General features: G+C 35.3%; 1 protein-coding gene across 2 annotated transcripts; it reads left to right on the top strand.

Moving 5' to 3' along the window:
• The first annotated feature begins 4,296 nt into the window (after positions 1-4,296).
• aifm1 (apoptosis inducing factor mitochondrion associated 1) lies at positions 4,297-18,003 on the top strand. 2 transcript variants are annotated; one of them, XM_048187330.1, is made up of 20 exons: positions 4,297-4,529; positions 5,680-5,810; positions 6,327-6,426; positions 6,705-6,731; positions 9,817-9,873; positions 9,966-10,277; positions 10,388-10,453; positions 11,085-11,239; positions 11,954-12,084; positions 12,220-12,310; positions 12,498-12,582; positions 12,664-12,740; positions 13,692-13,800; positions 14,479-14,586; positions 14,834-14,922; positions 15,052-15,192; positions 15,405-15,547; positions 16,779-16,903; positions 17,124-17,314; positions 17,409-18,003. In XM_048187330.1, the coding sequence occupies exons 1-20, from the start codon at positions 4,442-4,444 to the stop codon at positions 17,478-17,480; spliced, it is 2,298 nt and encodes a 765-aa protein (XP_048043287.1). In that variant the 5' UTR covers positions 4,297-4,441; the 3' UTR covers positions 17,481-18,003. The 2 variants fall into 2 exon arrangements, with proteins under 2 accessions (XP_048043287.1, XP_048043288.1); XM_048187331.1 differs by lacking the exons at positions 9,817-9,873; positions 9,966-10,277; positions 10,388-10,453 and having other exon boundaries at positions 4,300-4,529.
• Positions 18,004-19,915: the final 1,912 nt, after the last annotated feature.

The raw sequence follows: 19,915 nt of genomic DNA, 5'->3' as shown, positions 1-19,915 counted from the left end.
AAACAGAGGTGTTTTTTAAACGTTAATTTTTTTTTTTTATTTTTTTTTTGGTGGTTATGCTAATGTTAAGGGAACATTCCATTTTTATCATACTGCTAACATCACTGGAACGTTTTTTTTTTTTTTTTTATGTTCTCTTGAAATTCTGAAACATTTATAAAACGTTAGAGGACCATCCAACTTAAACGTTTCAGAAAAAAAAAACGTTCCATGAATTATGTATTAATATTTTTTGTGCTAACGTTCTGAGAACATCATAGCCGCAGCTGCAAAAGATCAAACCCACAACGACACTGACCAAACAAATAAATATAATAAACAATATTATAAAAACGACAAATGATTTCCATGTTTTGCCACTAAATTACGTTTTATTATGTACGGAAAACATGCTCTCTTTCTGCCGCTCTGTCTCCCACTCAAACACACACATTTTTTTTTTTTTTTTAGTAAGACACTTCCATTGGGACAAACACAGAGTTTACATTAAAAAAGAAAAAGAAGAGAAAAAAGAAAAAACACAAGGAGCAAGGATGAAGACAAAGATGTAGCTGATGTACACATCAAAGAAAAAACAAACTAAAATAATAAATATTTTGACAAAGAGAAACTAAGTTATGTTTTTTTTTAATGTTTTTTAAGCATTTGCATTGAAACATTTGAAATAACTCATAGAAATATGTTAAAGGAGGGCTTACATTTTTTCCATTTACAAGGATATATGGATATGATATATTTACCCATCAATAAAACAAAATTTAAAACATCAGTGTCACGTTTTGAGTTTCAGTTATTCTTAACAAGCGTTGAATATACCTTTTATCGTAATTCTAACTCTGTATTTATAAATAAAATCATTATGAGATAAGAAATAGCCATCATCATCTAATAAATCATGAATAAAATAATGCCTTTGCTATACCAATCACTTTTAAACAGAGATTTTCTATGAATAGCTATTAGCCCATGTTGTTCCAAAGAGTGGATTGTAAAAAAATTCCAAAAAAGTACTTGTTTATGACAATTAGACCTTCAAAAGAATCTTACAAAGATAAAAATCGCATCTTAACACATGGACACATACACTCGCACAGAAATGTTGTTAGTGCTGCTCTGACGATTAAAATAATTTAGCAACTTAAAAGCTACATGACATTTCTCACTAGCGAGGTAATAACGGCGCTGTTCTTTAAACAGGTAAACTTACAGATTCGCTATTGGGCTTGTAGAGATGCTGCTGCCGAACACTATTGAGAGACCCACAGACTCAAGTAATTCACAAACGCTTAAAGGGTTAGTTCACCAAAAAATTAAAATTCTGTTATCATTTTATCACTATTTACCCTCATGTTGTTCCAAACCTGTAAGACCTTTGTTCTTCTTCGGAACACAAATGAAGATATTTTTAATAAAATCTGAGAGATTTCCCTCCATTGACAGCTACGCATAAGGTTGGAAACGTCATGATCCGATTCGATTAGATCCAGTTCTGGGAGTCACGATCCGATTCTAAAACGATTCTTGATCTACTTTTTTTTTCTTATTAATTAATCAGTTTACAGACTTGAAAATCTTTTTAAAATTATATATGTAATTTGAAGTATTTTTAAAATAATTACAAATTAAAAATTTTAATTAAAACAATTGTATGTTAAGAATTTTAAATATATAAACTAGTATAGCTTCAAAACATAAAAGCAAGAAAAACATAATCAAGCAATAAACAAAGAATGATTTCAGTATTTAAGAGTAGCCTATGGCCCTGTCCCAAATGTCACACTTCATATGCACTTTCGATCTTGTGGACAATAGCTGCTGCACGCGTGTTCTTTAAGCCCATGAGATCGTAGGGTGTCACATTTGTCATTTTAGGTTTCAGAAGTGTGCTTGCGAGTGCCCCCTTTGTGGTCGATATGCGCCCTCGATGCACACTTTTGCCGAGACTGAAGCGAGCTCTGCGGCAGGCTTCTTCCTATTAGTCAAAGCGGGCCACGAGTGTTTAGGGTGCCATTTTGGACAGGGCCTATCTGAACGTTTTCCATTCAAGAGCTTCAAGAGTGATTTTTCCTTATTCTCATGTTGTTTAATTAACTGATGTCATCAGACAGCGGGAGATCTAATAAGCTGCATTCAACTAATGCAGAGATCTCTTTTGAAACATAAGATGTGGTTTGACTTGTCTATTTAATTCCTTAAGACATAACTGAATGTGTTTACATAAATTTTGCATCATAAAACCATTTTGAGATGCAAGTAGGCCTACATTTAACCACTTACACGGAGTCGCACACAGCCGCCTGCTCGAACACCCTTCACAAAGCGCACGTGAGCATTTGAAATTGAATGCAGCCTTCTGTCAGTGAGTTTCATATTTTTAATATATAAACCCATCGCATTCCAAACAACATCAATGATGTCTTTGTAGAGCATTTGTAAAGAAAATACTGGTGGGCGAGACAGCACTCTGGAAGCCTAACATCAACCCAGCTAACACAGGACGTAACAGCTACGTCTAAAATATTTATTAAAATGTGCTATATGTGTGTCTATAATTTTTGGCAATAATTTAAGCATTTGTTTGTTTTACTTGTGAAAAATATTTTTCTAAAAAATACAAGATAGCCTATTTTTTTAAAATAAAAAACAGACTATAAAGTTATGTCCTTCAGTCTGAACTCAACCCTGTCACGCCAACCATTCTCCGCCTATAAAAATGTAGACCTCACCCATATGTGACATCATTTACCAGAACTGACATGATTCAGGTCTCTTTAACAGTGGTGCAGAAGAGGTAGTATTATACTTAAGAGGGTAAGTATTATTATACGTTTTATTCATATTTTTTATGTGTATTATTGACAGTATACCCTCAGGCAGGGTAATGTCAAACTTACCAACTCAACCCCATCACATAAAATTAAGATGAAAAGTGATTATTTTAAATTTTATTTTAATCCATAAGTATATACAATGCACTTTTTTCATTGCTGCCATATGGTCTACTCCTACACTACAAGAGGAGCAGTGACCATTTTGAGCAAAAAGCCTCAAACTCTGTATCTCATTGTTTCGGGGTTGTTAACTTGTGACAGTGTTATTTAGTGTATTTTTGAGTTATTTACTTAATTTAAGAATAATTTTAATAAACGATAATATATTAGTCATGGTTTCAGTGAAGATATACTTACCAAAATCATGACAACTCATAATTTTGTGTAATGTGTCCACAACACTGACAAGCATCCTATGTCAGAAATGGCAGTCACATCAAAAGCAGAAATACTGTGTTGTGCATGCAGATATATTGATCCAGAAAGCAGGGCACAATATGAAAGGGATACCAAATTAAAAATATAATATTGAAGGCAATGTCTCCCTTCAAACCTTCAGCTGTGTCACACTATTCTCAACCTTGTCAAATTAATATTTTGGGGAAAAAATATGGAAGACATTTTTAAAAATGAAGGCATTTCTTGCTGATTACCACCTGACATGTTAAGGACTAACACAATAAATTTGTGGTTTTATCTAAATTGAAAAAAAATATTTTATTTTATTTATTTATTTTTCAAAAATAAAGACTACAGACAGAGAATTTGTCTATTTTTAACTTTGGTCTAATAAAAATGTGAAAATGATCATAAATGTTACATTTGTAGTTTTGTTATGAGGGACACATGAGCAGTAGGTGTTTGTTTTATAACAAGTTTTGTGTAAAAATCCTTTTTAAACCAACTCCATTTTTCCGTTACAAGGTTGAGAATAAAAGCTGTTTAAATCTGGTTGGGAACTGAAAATAATAAAAGGACTTTAATGCTGGAGGTGGGAAAATATGGTTTGTTGTTTGATATGTGCCTAATGATGTGGGGTATTTAGGCAATTAATCATATAAAAAAAGTTATAGTTACAAATATTACAGAATCCCAGGAATGACCCATGTACATTACATTTACATGCTTTGAACAATAATTTTTTGTGTTTTTTTTTTTTTTAAACGTTCTTTTGGAAGTTTTTTGTGATTTAGTTTTGATTTTTTTTCTTTAAATGTTTCAACTCATTAAAAATTTATAAATGTCTGAAACGCCAGATAAAGTAGTAGAAAGTTGTTAGAAAAGAAATATCAATCACTTGTCTCTCTCATAGGTCTCTCTTACTTACGTCTCTCGTCACACGACCTATGGCGTCGTTAAGGCGTACCTTACAAAAAGCCAATCGTGACGCTAGGAAATTTTACCAGACAGAAACACTGACCAATTACTCAATAATCCTTCAGTACCGCGGCCAATCAGAGCAGGGAGGGGGCGGGCTGTTAGCGGAAACCGGAAGCGCCTGCAGGAGCTGTGTGACCTGAGAAGGTCTCCGGCCTTGTGCAAGAATTGCACGGAGAGTTTGGCAGTGAAGTTCCCCAGACTGTCTTACCGAAAAGCACAGCAGAGCTGCGATGTTTAAGTGCAAGACAGTATGGAATAAGCTGGCTCCGCTGGCCCGGGCCTCATCCACTTTGTGTCTGCAGAATGCGAGGAAATCAGGCAAGTTGAGATAAACGGCAGAAATCCGTTGCTCAGAAAATCACCTGTGAACTTCATTCAGTCTAGCAGAATTTCTCTGGAGCACAAGTCTAGGCAGCGGTAGAATAAGAGCTTGTTTGACCGCGTGGATAGTCAAACCAGTGAAGCACACCGAGTTCAGTTGAATAGATAAACACCACTGAAGTTTCATTCACTGCTATATTTTCGGTGACAGCGCATATCTTCAAACACAATTTCAGCAAAATCGCTTAGCGGCCATTATGTAAACATAACTATTTGGCACGAAAAGACGTAACGTTATGGGGTAATGCAGGAGTGCAAGTGGAGTATTTTTTGGTCAAGGTCGGTGATCGTCAAGTCCCCCTCTCTTACACTTTTGGCTCTGACAACTCCATGACTCTCTCATTCAGCTAAGGGAATTTTATTGCTGCACTATTGTGGTTTATTTTAAGATAGACTGACTGGATACTATCCCGCTTATTACACGGATACTTGCCAACTAAATAAATACATGGACATTAATAAATATTAATGTCAATATTAATATTCATTAATAAATATAAACAAATATTGGTTTTAAATATTAATGGAGTAGAATCTAAAAAGAGAATAAAAAAGATGTCATCCCATGTCATCCAAGATGTTTGTCTTTCTTTCTTCAGTCAAAAAGAAATGATAGTTTTTGAGGAAAACATTCCAGGATTTTTCTCCATATTGTGGATTTCAATGGGGACCAATGGGTTGAAGGTCAAAACTGCAGTTTCAGAGCAGCTTCAAAGTGCTCTACATGATCCCAGCCAATTAATAAGGGTCTTATCTAGCAAAAAAAACAAAAACAAACATTATATACTTTTTAACCACAAATGCTCATCTTGCACTGCTTTGCGATGTGCCACGCATTATGTAATCACGTTAGAAAGGTCAGCGTGACGAGGGGCGAGGTGCATGTGAATTTGTTGTGTTCGGAATGACTTGAAAGTCTGAAGACTGATACTCGGATGCTTAGCACTATGAAAATGTCTTTGTAAGGGTGTAAAATATTTTTATTCTGGAGTTCCTGAAGGAATGGATAACCATATATATTTGATATGTGTAACGCCAATACAATGAGTTTTAGACATTTTTTGTTGTTGTTTTTATGACTTTTCAGTGCTGAGACATGGTAGAAGGCTGGATATGGTTCAAAAAGCCCAGATGTCATCAGGGCCAGCAGGAGGGAGTGGGGAAAACACTCTCTATTACATCCTGGTTGGAGCAACATGTCTGGGGGCGGGAGTTTACGTAAGTACACCTTTATGACTTGATTCTTCATCAGCCCCATATTGACAATATGCTGAATATTTATTGACGGCACTCGACAGCACTCAAAATGCTAGGGGGAAATGCTGGTATCATCAATTTTTAAAATCTTGGTACCAAAGTCGGTACTTTTGACAACCCTAATACATAATGTTTCTTTGCTTTGCTCTGCCAGTTAAACTGCAGGCTCAGTTGCTTTCAAAAAGATCTGATGTAGAGGTGTGCCATGAATATAACTGGTATTCATTTACATGTAGCAAACTTTATCACACAAGATACTGATGCAAATTGCAATTGTATAGCAGTTTCTCAACACCTCCTTTTCAGACACTGGCTCAAAAGGGTGCATCGGTTTTCTTCAGTGTAGTAAATAATGTTGTTATAATTTCTCACATTTTTTACCTCACAGATTTTGTCCTCCTGTTTTTAAATATGATGTTCATTCTCAGATTTGCAGAGTTCAAAAAGAGTGTTGTTTATTTGTTTGTGTGTTTGAAGGCATACCGCACTGTCTCAGGGGACAAGGAAAGATTTAATGAGCGTATGATAGAACTTGCCAGTAGACCAAAACAAGAACCAAAAGCAGCTGAGGCTGTAGGTAAGTGATTGCACTAATCACATGTAGACATGCTAACTACATAAACACAAACTAAACAATAAAACACTGCTCTCATTTAATTAGCAGTTGTTTCAATTAGTATATTTTCATCTTAAAGAGTCCCTGATGTGTGCCTCCTGCCTACTTATTTCTTAACATATAAAAACACTTTTTTGCCTTTAATTTACTGCTGTCTGCAGCACAGATGTGAAAAAAATAATCTTTCTTTAATTAGTATCAGAGAATTTTAATTCACTATGTTGTCCTTTGTATTTCAGCTGAAGTTGTAGCAGAATCAAAAGAAGGTGAGAGGTTATTTCTATATGCTGCTATAGATTATTTCCATTTGTCTGTCTATATTAGGGATGTGCGCAATGACTAATTTCATTAACGTTTAAACGGATATTTTGCAACCGACTAGTCAAAATTGCAGGAAAAGCTTGACCTGTAATGACAGCTATACATTATTTAAGCATATTCTCTTCGTTAATTGTTATATAGGGTGACTTCAGGTTGATTGGGTCACTTTTTCCAAGTCATTTCAGTGGCAAAAAAATAATTTTCAAATTAAATAAAACGTAAATGACTAGTATTTCCAAGTCGTCTAGCAGCAGCAATATCGTTTAATCGACTTGTCAGATAGTCTCGCACATCCCTATTCTATATGTGCACATTCACAGCCTTACACACAGAGCACTGCTGTCCACTCCCTGTGCATTGTCTGCTGAATGCAGTGAAAAACTTAACTCTTAGTTTAAATGTCAGTTATCTGATGACTTATTTGAAAGTTTTCAAAATTCCGATTTGATTGGAAAACTAAGATGAAAACATATGAGATATGTGATGCAATACTGTTGTGCTCTGAGGTCTCATGGCTTTGGATGGTATTTGCCAATGTTATTTGGGCACACATTAACATACACAGCATGCCCTGTTCATGCATGATGATGCAACACTTTAATTAGGAAGAATTCTTAACTCTGCTTAGTCTGAAAAAGGGATTAACAACCTGAACATATTAAATGGTATATTATATTTTATGTACAACGATAAAGTCAGCTCCTGGTCGCATGTTTAATATCTTCATTTTGGTATGCGCATAGCATAACATAACATTGCTTAACTATCTCGGTTTTATCAGAGTAAAATTAGTTGATTTAGTAAAATTAATGTAATCTGAAACAGGTCATATCCAACATGTTATTGTTTTATTATTTTTTTTTTCTCCACAGTTCTCTTATAATTTTAGTCAAGGTTTGTTGTGGTAAAATCACTCCTAATTTAGTTCTTCCAATTTTACTACTTTTAGAAATAAATGGGTAGCTTTTGAGTTTTAGTTAGTATCAAATATTTTAAATTTTAAAAAAATATATATTTTTGACTGGACAGGAAGTTTTATAAATCAGTTTTAAAATTATTTTATAGAAAAGTCAAGGAAAATTAAATTTCCCATGATAAGAACCATTTTAATTTTGCATTTAATTACCTGAGGAAGAATCAGCAAATGCATACTCTCAGTAAAAACAAATCCAGAGTTTCTGTGATAAGTTGTGAATGTATGATCAAAGACTGTAGAATACGGGACTTTGATGTACGATGTATACTACCTTTCAATTAAGATTTTTTTTTTTAAGTAATTAATACTTTTATTCAGCAAGGATGCATTAAACTGATCAAAAGTGACAGTAAGGTAACCTTTACATTGTTACAAAAAATTCAAATTTCCACAAAAATATTAGGCAGCACAACTATTTTCAACAATGATGATAATAATAATAATAATAATAAGAAGAAGAAATGTATCTTGAGCATCAGATCAGCATATTAGAATGATTTCTGATGGATCATGTGACACTGAAGACTGGCGTAATGATGCTGAAAACAGGACGGGAATAAATTACATTAAAAAAAAAATAGAATAAGTTATTTAAAGTTGTAGTAATATTTCACAACTTTATTGTTGATACTGCATTTTAAATAAATTCAATATCAAAGAAATGCAGCCTTGGTGAACATAAGACTGGTAAAATGTACATGAATTGTCACTTTCAGTCATGCATGCTTCTTGGGACACTGCATGCTGCATGATGTGACTATTTAATGTTCCTGTTAACTGTCTTTTTTCACTTTTTTAAAATGTCATCTGTAACTCTCCTAATGTTTCTGCATTATATGAGCTCTTTCCTCTAAATAACTTTAAATAACTCTAAACAAGCATCTAGGAACTGTAAATGTGACCTCAGCTGTCTTTAGAATTGTCACCGTGACCTTCCACCTCTGCTCATATATGGTGAACTGTCTCCTCTATATCAAGTGTTTTACTGTGAGCTTTTGTTTTTGTGTGACTGCCTTGTGGTTAACTCCATTGACGTTCCTCACCCAACCAATTGACTATCCATTGTTTTTATTCTAAATTTCATCTACTGTGATTTTTTAAATTGAGAGGATAAAATTGTGCAAAATGTTTTCTTTTTGCCATTGATCCAAGAATGGTTGGATTGAGGTGATGTTCTTTCATCGTTGATGGATATGCCTGAGGCTCTTCTTCATCATGTCTTTCACTTGTCAGTTGTTTTGTGCCTCACACATTGTCTGTCAACAACCAAACATTTTCACCACAAGAACACCGCACTGTTTTTTCCCCCTTTTCTGTTCATCCTACTAACTCTTAAGTGTTTTGAAGAAAGCTGTTGTGCCTTGCTCATTGTCTTGCTTTAACTGCTTTTTTCCTGTTAAAATATGTGGAAAGATTTTTAGATGGCTAGACTATCCATTTGTCTGGATTGTCTGTCCTGTCCTCTGCTTGCACAATGAAGCTGAAGTTTTGGAGAAACTCTCATCATCTTCTGGAACTTGTTTTGAAATCTGTTGAAAATCTGTTGATGTCCATGTTCCTCACAAGTTTCTGTTGGATTTTTGATTGGCATCGACACATTGACCCAGCATCAGAAGCAGCTACGAGTGTTAAGAGAAAAATGGCAGAGAGGAGCTTCCATTTATATTTGATGTAAGAATCTTGGAATGAGTTTAATGTAAAGGTAGTGAAGTCCGAGAGAAAATTCCTGATGCACTTCATTGTAACATGGTAGTCCTCCCCAAAACGTGATGATCCTGTCATGTAAATTCACGAAGAAAATTTTGCAATTATGGGAGGAAATGGATGAAGACTCTGACACCTTAACATTCACCCATGACTATTGTCCCTTTCCTTATGTTTTTACCCTTTTCCGACAAATTCATTCCTGATCCTGGATCCTTTATTTTTCATTTTTCACCAGAAGAACCACTCCTACAACCTATCAGAGCTTGAAAGTTTTAGGATTCAGGGAAATGGAAAAAATGCTAGGTATTTTTTTTAAAGTCACTTGTCTACTCATAATCCTGCTTTAGATGCTGCAGCACCTCTGGAAACCATCCCAGAACCATCTCCAGAGCCAGTTATAAGTGGTAAGAGCTGAGGAAGATGGAGTGGAGGATTGTTTTGGTGCCTCTTCTGTCTCAATCAAACAATCTTGTGTTTTGCTCATCTGTGGCATTAGAGCCTGTTGCTGAAGAACCAACTCCAACAGAACCTCCTGTTGAAGAACCTCTGGTAACAGAAGCTATTGTGAAGTCCACTGAAACTGAAGCTGTTGCAGAAGCTCCCGTAACTGAACCCTTTGTGGAAGAACCTGTAACTGAACCCGTTGTAGAAGCTTCTATTCCGGAAGCCATTGTGGAAGCCCCAGTAACGGAACCTGTTGAAGCCTCTGTAGCAGAATCCGTCATTGAAGTCCCTGTAACGGAACCTGTTGTAGAAGCTCCAGCAGTTACACAGAATGAAGAGCCCTTAGCTCCTGTAGTTGAGAGTGGTAAGCTTGACACATCTGCATGGAAATCCAGGATTTTTTTAAAGGAGGGAAATACTTTGATTTGGAAATTGAGGTTAACATCTTTCCTCTCCTCTTACGTTGGGATTAAGACACAGAGCCCACACCTGTAATCATCGCTGAGCATGTTCCAGAGGCTTCATCTGTTTCTGAGAGTGGTAAGAGTCCAGTTTTGACTGGATGGGAAACAGTTCTGCAGTTTAAACATGTTACCGATAAACATACTGATAATTACTTGATTTACACATATGGACACCTATTTCAAAACTTATTATTACTACACCTTTTGATTTTTATGTCTACATATGATCTTTTTTGAGTTTGACTAGATTGTGTCTTGGTCTGTCTTTGGTTGGTTATTTCCTTTATCATTGAAGCTCATTCGTTTTTCTTGTCTATATAAACCACATTGTCCTCACTTCTTTTCAAGGCCTTATCTTTTTTTCCCCACTCAGCCATTTCATTCTTTGGACGTTTGTTGCGTCAATGTGACTGATTTAATGCTAATGGCTAATGCTAATTGTACAAGGTCACACACTTATGACCAATTTGCAGCCGCTTTTCTAGATTATGTGAGGTATCATTTGCACTAATATTACTATAAAAATGCTAATCTCTCCCCTCATCTAGCGCTGTGTTCCTGAGATCACTCACATATTCTTGTACAGATAATAATAAGTGCACATGGCTAATTCACGATTCATGTCAAGTTATTCATAAACGCTTGTTTGTGTGTGTGTGTGTGTGTGTGTGTGTGTGTTTGTACTAAATTTGTTTTTCTTTAACCAGCTGCAGATCCTGATCCAGCTTCAGCTGCTGTGCCCCTTGAACCCACTGCTGCTCAATTAGATGTCCCTGAGCACGCTCCCTATCTGCTGATTGGTGGAGGCACAGCTTCATTCGCTGCAGCAAGGTCCATTCGGGCACGTGACCCTGGTGCCAGGGTGAGTCTGTCAGTTTGGTAGTAGTTTGGCAGAATTATGGTAACGCTCACCTATTGTAATCATCAAAACATGTGTTTGCCAAGAACCCCCAAGTATAAGGGTGAGGGACCTTGTGTGAGACTTCCTTTCTTAAATATAGACATATATTTTCCTGTATTAATGGCAGTAATATAGAAAATAATACAGTACATGTGATATTGTAAAGACAAAAAAATTAAACCATTGTTTACAAAATTAAATAAAATGTTTTCATATTGTCATTTTACTAAAGAAATCGGTTAAAATATCTAGAAAATATTTATTTTTTTTACTTTTAAGTTGATAGTGTACCTGATTAACCTTTTTTTTTTTTAACAAAACTGTTTTTTTGTTTGTTTTTTTTTACTTCAAAACTAGTGATGTCAGTAGAATAATCATGATTAATCAATTAATCTGACCAGTATTTAGAAAACAGAAAGAGTAATATAATCAAATTTGGTGAATAATAAAAACATCCAGTTTCATTAAATGTATTTAATTAATATCTTCGGTGCACAAGTTTACATAAATTTTAAGAGCCCTAAAATACATTTTGTGAAGTCTTTTAGTTTTCTTCCAATAAAAAAAAAAAAAAAAAATTAATTAACTACAGATTGTGCCCTTACTTGAATCCCATATGCAAAACATATCTAGGTATTAAAGTGTGTGTGCGCCTTGTGTGTGTTTGTTACACAGGTGTTGATTGTAACGGAGGAGTCTGACCTTCCCTACATGAGACCCCCTCTCTCTAAAGAACTCTGGTTCTCCGATGACCCCAAGGTCACTGAAACACTGCGCTTCAAACAATGGAACGGCAAAGAGAGGAGGTGTGTGACAAGAGTGTTCCTGACCACTTAAACCAGACCTTTGTTGTCAAAGTGTCATAATTGTATCAGAATTCTGGAATTTTGTTCAGAATCTTTGCAGAAATTGTGATATTAATTTATTTCCGTTTGTTTTAGTATTTACTTCCAGCCTCCCTCGTTCTATGTCAGTCCCGCGGATCTTGCTAAAGTGGAGAATGGGGGTGTGGCTGTGCTTACAGGCCGTAAGGTGAGAAACTCTGACATCAGCATCTCATGTTGCTGTAGAGTTGCACTCTTAATTATGTTCACTTGAACAAGTCTGAAAAATGCTGAGGTCACAGAAGAGGAGGAAATGTTTTATAGATTCAAAAGTGTGTGCAGTTGAGTTGTCCTCATCGTAACCCTGTATGTGCTTGTTTGTTCTTATGGTGTAGGTGGTACACATGGATGTCAGAGGAAATAAAGTCAAACTAAGTGATGGTGCCGAGATCTCCTATGAAAAGTGCTTGATTGCCACAGGTAAAACACATACAATATACACGTGAACACATATGCAGAGGTGTAAAATCTCTTTCTGACTGTCCTGTAACTGTATATCAGGTGGGGTGCCTAGGAACCTTCAAGTGATTGACAGGGCAGGAGAGGAGGTGATGAAGAGGACGACCCTCTTTAGGAAAGTATGTCTGCTGCACATTTTTTGGGCAGAGTGAAGCAGTAGTGTTCAAATAAAATCCTCAATTAATATGTCTATCAAAATTGATCCCATTTATATTCTTAAAACATGTTTCTGGTCTTACAGTGCACAATTCATTAGTACATGTTATTCTAAAGGAAAAAAGTTTCTTTATCAACATGCAATGCATCACTTGGACACTTAAAAGCTTTCCTTTTCAGATGATGGATAAAATCATGTCTTGCCCCATTTTTTCCTTGCTGAATTTCCTATTACACTCTAACAGTTTACATTATTCACATTAATGGGTTGTGAATGCCGTTTCATGTTGACATCAGTATTAGCCTATTGACTGAAATGCACTTGATTCAGGATCAGATTATACCTAAATCTGCAGTCTCAGTACAGTTAGAACCAAAATAATGTTTCTTTTAGATGAGCTCTTTTACTAAGTGCATATGCACATCATTTCTTGAGATACCAAATTCATAAATATAAATGTGCAGAACACCACTGGAAGGCACCCTGATGTTAATTATGTCACTGTAGCATTTTGCAGACCACTATAAATTACAAGAGTAGACTTTTTTTTTTTTTTTAACATTAAACCTAGTGTACAGTTTTACAGACATCACTGTTGAGGTGAATATTTTCCTACATATTAGCATTCAATGTTACCTCAAATTCTTTGTCTTGTACCTACAGTCCAAGAAAACCTGGAAATAACGAGGAATTTCAAATGTCGGGAAAATAATTAATGGAAATTTCCATAATAAACAAAGTTATGTTCAAGTGTAAAGTTTTTTTTTTTTTTTTTTTTTCTTTCCCTTGTAAATCCCAAAACATGTAATAACTAGAAAGCTAATGAAAATTTGATGGTCAAAATGTGTGGGAATCCTGTCTTTATATATCTATTTGTTCCAGAGTTTAACCTTCATGTGTTCTTTTTTTGTAGATTGAAGACTTTAGATCTCTAGAGAAGATCTCTAGAGAGGTTAAGTCCATTACCATCATCGGCGGAGGTTTTCTCGGTAGCGAGCTAGCATGTGCCATGGGTCGCAGATGTGAGTCCAAACCCTCAGCTGTAATTTTAAATGGGAAAAAAATCAGGATAAAATGTTGATTTAAAAAAAAAACAAAAAAACCCACCTTACTCTACCCTAATCTCTATTACATAATCAGATTCCAAAAATTAAGTCGTTGCAATTAGATTATATTATGTTTTAAAATGCTCATCATCAGATTACAATTGCTTTTTTATTTATTACATGATTACATATTATTCATTGGGAAAACCCTGATGTAACCCTGATGTAGCCCAAATGTTTAGTGTATATCATGTTGTTGATAAAGATGGACTATATTTTCTTTCTCTTTGGATTTGTATATAAATGTTACAAGATTGTCCTATTCAAATCAATATGATAAATTAGTTCAAAAGTAATCAAAAAGTAGTCAAATTATATTATATTACCTAGAATGTGTCATGTAATAGATCACATTATTAATTACAAATTTGGTCATGTAATTTGAAATCAATAACTAACTACAATTTGTAAGTAATCTATCCAGCACTGTATGTATGTGTGTGTGTATATATGTATGTATATGTGTATCTTGTTATAAGGGTTGGGGTTGGCTTTCATTTAAATGTGTGTTTTTTTTTTTTAATGAAACAAACTACTGACTTTTCCTCTCTCCTTCGTTTTGCTGATGCTTTCTTTCTCTCTCACTCTTTTTAGCCACTGACCTTGGTGTAGAGGTGATCCAGATGTTCCCAGAGAAGGGTAACATGGGAAAAGTACTACCTGAATACTTGAGTAACTGGACCACTGAGAAAGTCCGGAAAGGTAAGAGAATGTTTGTTTGAGCAGCCTGACATAGAAATACTGTCTTAACCAGTTGCATGTGTTTTGAGTGGGATTACTTTTTTGAACAAACAATGACCGTTTTTGGGAAACCTAAGTTCTATTTGGCACAGGAATTGCTTCCTTTAGATTTAAATGCCTATATTTTGAATCTAGATATTTAAATATAGACATTTTGAAAAGATTGAAAGCTAAAAGTTGACCAAGCTAACCTTTTGACCATTCATAGAGGGTGTGAACGTAATCACGGATGCTCTAGTCAAAAATGTGAGCTACAAAAATGACAAATTGGAGATCAAACTAAAGGATGGACGACTGGTGAGTCTGCTTTTCTTGATCATCAGTTTGCTAATTACAGTGTATTATGGTTATATTTGTGTTGTGGTAAATAATAAAGATTCATGTTATTAACACTAATAGAGTTTTTTTCTTGTGTTGTTGTTTTAGGTGAAGACGGACCACATTGTGGCAGCAGTTGGTTTGGAGCCCAGTGTAGATCTTGCCAAATCAGGTGGACTGGAGGTGGACTCTGATTTCGGAGGGTACCGTGTTAATGCTGAGCTCCAGGCTCGGTCCAACATCTGGGTGGTATGTAAGGCTGAGGTTTTCTCTGGCTAAACTTAGAGGAGAGAGGAGGATCTTTATAACTAATGAAAGTGTCTATATTTAGCAGACGGTACCAAGACAGAAGGTCCTAAAGAATTAAAGGAGATGATTGCCTCAGTTTTCATAGGAACTGTACTAGTTCTGAAACACAATTTTTGACGTGATAATAAGGTTCCTCTTTGTTTGTGTTCCAGGCAGGAGATGCTGCATGTTTTTATGACATCAGGCTGGGGCGCCGGCGTGTGGAGCATCATGATCACGCAGTGGTCAGCGGCAGACTGGCCGGTGAAAACATGACTGGAGCCAGCAAACCCTATTGGCATCAGTCTATGTTCTGGTATCCACACATCTTCAACAAACTCACCTTTTAATGTGTTTTTAATACCATCAGGGTTCCCAAGATTCTTGAAAGTACTTGAATTTCAGACACATGGGTTTAAGGACTTGAAAGTATGTAAAAACAAACATTAGTCCTTGAAAAAGTGCTTGAATTAAACATGAAATAAATTTTGTTAGAGTAGCATGGGAGGAAAAATCTGGGAAAAAAAAGGTCTGAGCTCTTGGATCGTGATCATGCGTGACAGCGCTGCATGATGAACACGTGTTAATTGTAGAGATATTTAACTACCTCAATATCAGGAAAGTGCAAATTCAGTGTTGCTTGGCTCAGGATTTAGCTACATAAAAATTGCCTATTCAATATTCCAAAGAGTAATGCCTTATAAAGTTGTTTATAAGCGCAGTGCTGCTTTGTTTACAGAGGTAACTGGGGAAACAAATATATTGCTAATAAATATACTTGATCAATAATAAATATTTTTCGACGATCCATATTTTTACACAGCTTACACGCAGTGTTATAAATGTTAACTGATGGATTGATAAGAAGCTATTGTGCTTTCCAGGAATGTAGAATAGTAAAGTATCTATAATATTATGTATAATCATATTTTAAATTATGTAATCTTATATAATTTTGACTTTTCTTAAAAAATGGATTAAAGGCTGAGATTTTATTTTTTATTTTAATTTATTTTTTTTAATCTATTTTGTTTATAAAACATATTTTTGTCAAAACATATTATTTGAACTACAAAAATTCTTTATATAATAATTTATATAAATATATTATATTACATATATTTTATTTTTGCAGGTCTTAAAAAAAGTCTTAAAAATATTAAAATAGATTTTTAAAAACCCTGCAGATACCCCATACAGGTGATTAACAAATCATTTTGAATATTTTTAATCTTTTTAATATTTTAATGCCTAACAATTACGTTATCCATATTTTATTTAATTGCAAAATGTATGTATATAATATTTTCTCTACATTTTAATTTTTTAATCAAGTAATGATTCATTAAAAAAAACTAAAACCAGTATGAAATAAATGTTAAAAGCAGAAATAATACAGCTACAAACCACATCTCTCCTTCAAACTCACTCACTCTCTCATACACTGTCATACACTCATTTATATATATACATATATATTATATCACAATGAAAGGGTTGGAACCCTGTATCATAATTCAACACTCAAAATATTTCCCTGTCTTTAGGAGTGATCTTGGACCAGATGTTGGATATGAAGCCATCGGTATAGTGGACAGCAGTCTGCCCACCGTGGGAGTGTTTGCTAAAGCCACAGCCAAGGACACACCAAAAGCTGCAACCGAACAATCAGGTAAACAAACATTTCCTAACATATTTGCTGTTGCTCTATTTTGATATTGTGTCCTTTTGTAGAATAAGCTACTAGATGCCCTGAATTTCCTTCAGGATTAATAAAGTATCACTTATCATCATCATCATCATCATCATCATCATCATTTGCTAACCCACTTCCTTGGTACCATCGACACCAGAGTGCAAACAAAAAAAATACACATTTTCTCTGTTTACAGGCACCGGAATCCGTTCCGAGAGTGAGACAGAGGAGGTTGCTGGGGCGTTGAAGGCAGGAACAACAGCCCCTCCACCCCTTATCCAGCAGAAGGAGGATTATGGGAAGGGAGTGATATTCTACCTGAGGGACAAAGTGGTGGTCGGTATCGTTCTGTGGAACGTCTTCAACAGAATGCCCATCGCAAGGAAGGTGAGCAGAGATATTGTTCCCTTTCTCCATTCATCTTCATTTCAGTGTTTCTCTGATAAGGATTATTAATTTATTGTTTTGACTTTATTTGTAGATAATCAAAGATGGAGAGGAACATACAGATCTGAATGAGGTGGCCAAGCTTTTCAACATCCATGAGGACTGAATAATCTTTCATTTTCTCTGTTCTCTGTCCACATCTATGTGGAATGAACTTGGAAAAAGACAAATACACACAGAACAAACACATACAGGCTTTCAACAGCCTGTCATCTGTCATTTTGACCTTGAACTCTCTGAGATCAAGGCATGCAATGCTGCCTCTGGGCTGCAAGGTGGCGCTGTGATTTCAATGTGCTCATGGATTGGTTCAAACTGTATCACTCATTTTTCTACTGAGGGAAATCTATACCTGTTGTTTGTATTGAAAAGTGCTGTGTTTTTTTTTCTGTTGAGGTCAGTACGATTTCATCTCACTTTTTGTGTGCATCCCTTCTAAACACGTCCTCCAAAACCTCAAAACCAGATGGGATAACCACTTTCGCTGAGTATTGCAATAAAATTGCATTTTGAATCAAACAAAACCAGATGAAAGACATTCCTCTGACACCTGGTTGCACAATGTTTTCTGTCTGCACGATCAAAGCAGCTGGTACCAATGAAACTAAATAAAAGTAAATTATTTTTAATTATGCCTCATGTTTTAATTTTTAATTCTCCTAACTTTTTAATATTTGCAGATACAATGTACAGCAATTGTTTTGGCCTTTCCAGAAGTCAGAGGAACCTACCAACCCTCTGCAAATGCAAGAAATTCATAAGTTGTGCATTTGAATGCCTGTGTGTCCGATATGGGCGTGACCCTGAGGGTTTTGAGATGCGTGGCGAGGATGCAATATGTTAAGGCTCATTAAACCTGTGATTGCCTGCAAACATGTTCCCTAACATAGCCTTGACCTATTTCCTTATGCACCAGCGCTCTGATATACAGGTCAGAGTAATAGAAAATGTCTAACTCTGTCTTTCTGCAGAGTGATAACCATGGGAAAAAATACAGTTTGTGTCTTATGAAATTTTGATGTTTAACGAAATGATTTGACGTGTCCAAATGCTGTTATTTTGATGCAGCACTCACACTTTAATCGGCATTAAATTGGTTTCTTTATACATATTACAGATTTACATTAATTCAGTATTAGGAAAAAAAGATTTATTAATTTATGGTCTAGTTACTTTTTGCTGAATAAATAATGTTCAAAACAGAGAATGCCCTAGAATTTAAGAGTTTCAGCATTCTTGATCTCAGTTCTGATTTTTTTCGGTGTATTTCAGCTATAATGTTCAAATTGTTTAAATGGGTAATTCTGTCTCTGCTAATGCTGTACAAGTCAGTGCTTCGGACTGATTCAATTCCGGCAACTCCTTGATAAAAGAACCGCCTCATAAGAATTATAAATTTGTGAATTGGACAAAATTGGTCACGTTGTTTGTTCTTTTGCAAAGTAACTCGTATTTTTGGTGGTTTGCAGCGACTGAGTTCTGTAGAAGCACCAGGAAGCATAGACAAAATCTAAGCTCCACAAAAACAAGATCAGATGTTTCTGAGATAAACTTCCTCAGGACTGCGATATTCTCTAAAGCATATGAACAGGCTGGATGTCGCTGACCCGTACATACACAGGCCTTACACACACACACACACACACATACACAAGTTTCTACTTTCACGCCAGTTAATCTGGAGTCAGTCAGCAATTCTCAGTTCAGAATGCCTAAGTACCTTTAACCTCTGTGGAGACGGACAAATTAAAGAGCATGTGTGTTTGTGTGGTGGTTAAAATTTTATGATTCAGTGGTCTTTTTTCAGGTATGTTAATGATTATAAATCTGGTGTGTGTGTGTATTTGGAGGGTCTTGGATAATTATGTTGGCTGAGACTGAGAGCAGAAGTGTGTGTGCGTAGCGTAGTGTAGTTTAGGCATGTGCTCTAATTCCTCCTGAGGTCAAGGAAATGTTTTAACACGTCATCGACATGACCGCTGAGCGTGTGTGATTTCAGAGAAAAACTGGGTCTGTTATTCTTTAGTTTGTTTCACTCTAGAGTGAAGACACATTAAAATTAACACTGGCCTAGTTATCCACTGTGACTCAACACATAGAGCTCAGTCAGATTTCTCTTTGTTTCAGTTGTTTTTCTTACACCCACTCTAAATTCGTGTCTTATTTTTCTCTCTTTTATTCAATGTCATTATCCTATAGAGCTGGCAGTTCATGTACAGCAGTAAAGACATTTACAGCATTATAAAAGATTTCTATTTTAAATACATGCTGTATTTAAAGGTATTTTTTTAATAATGTAATTTGTTAATAATGTTGATAACAATGTTTATGAGATTTCTTTCAAAAACAAAAAAAAATCTTGCAGACCTAAAACTTTTGAACAGTTTTTTGAACGTTTCATATTTACTACGAGACGACATGCAATATTTGTAACTTCAAAAATGAATTTGTCACACCACATGACTATTGAAGTAAAGTGCCAGATGATTAAAAATGGTGGGAAATTCAAAATAAATGGTGACCAGTCACAGAACCTACAAT

The sequence above is a fragment of the Megalobrama amblycephala genome, linkage group LG4 (genome assembly GCF_018812025.1).
Source record: "Megalobrama amblycephala isolate DHTTF-2021 linkage group LG4, ASM1881202v1, whole genome shotgun sequence".
Lineage (NCBI taxonomy): Eukaryota > Metazoa > Chordata > Actinopteri > Cypriniformes > Xenocyprididae > Megalobrama > Megalobrama amblycephala.
Note: the sequence above shows the minus strand (reverse complement) of the source record. Positions and strands in the feature narration are given on the sequence as shown.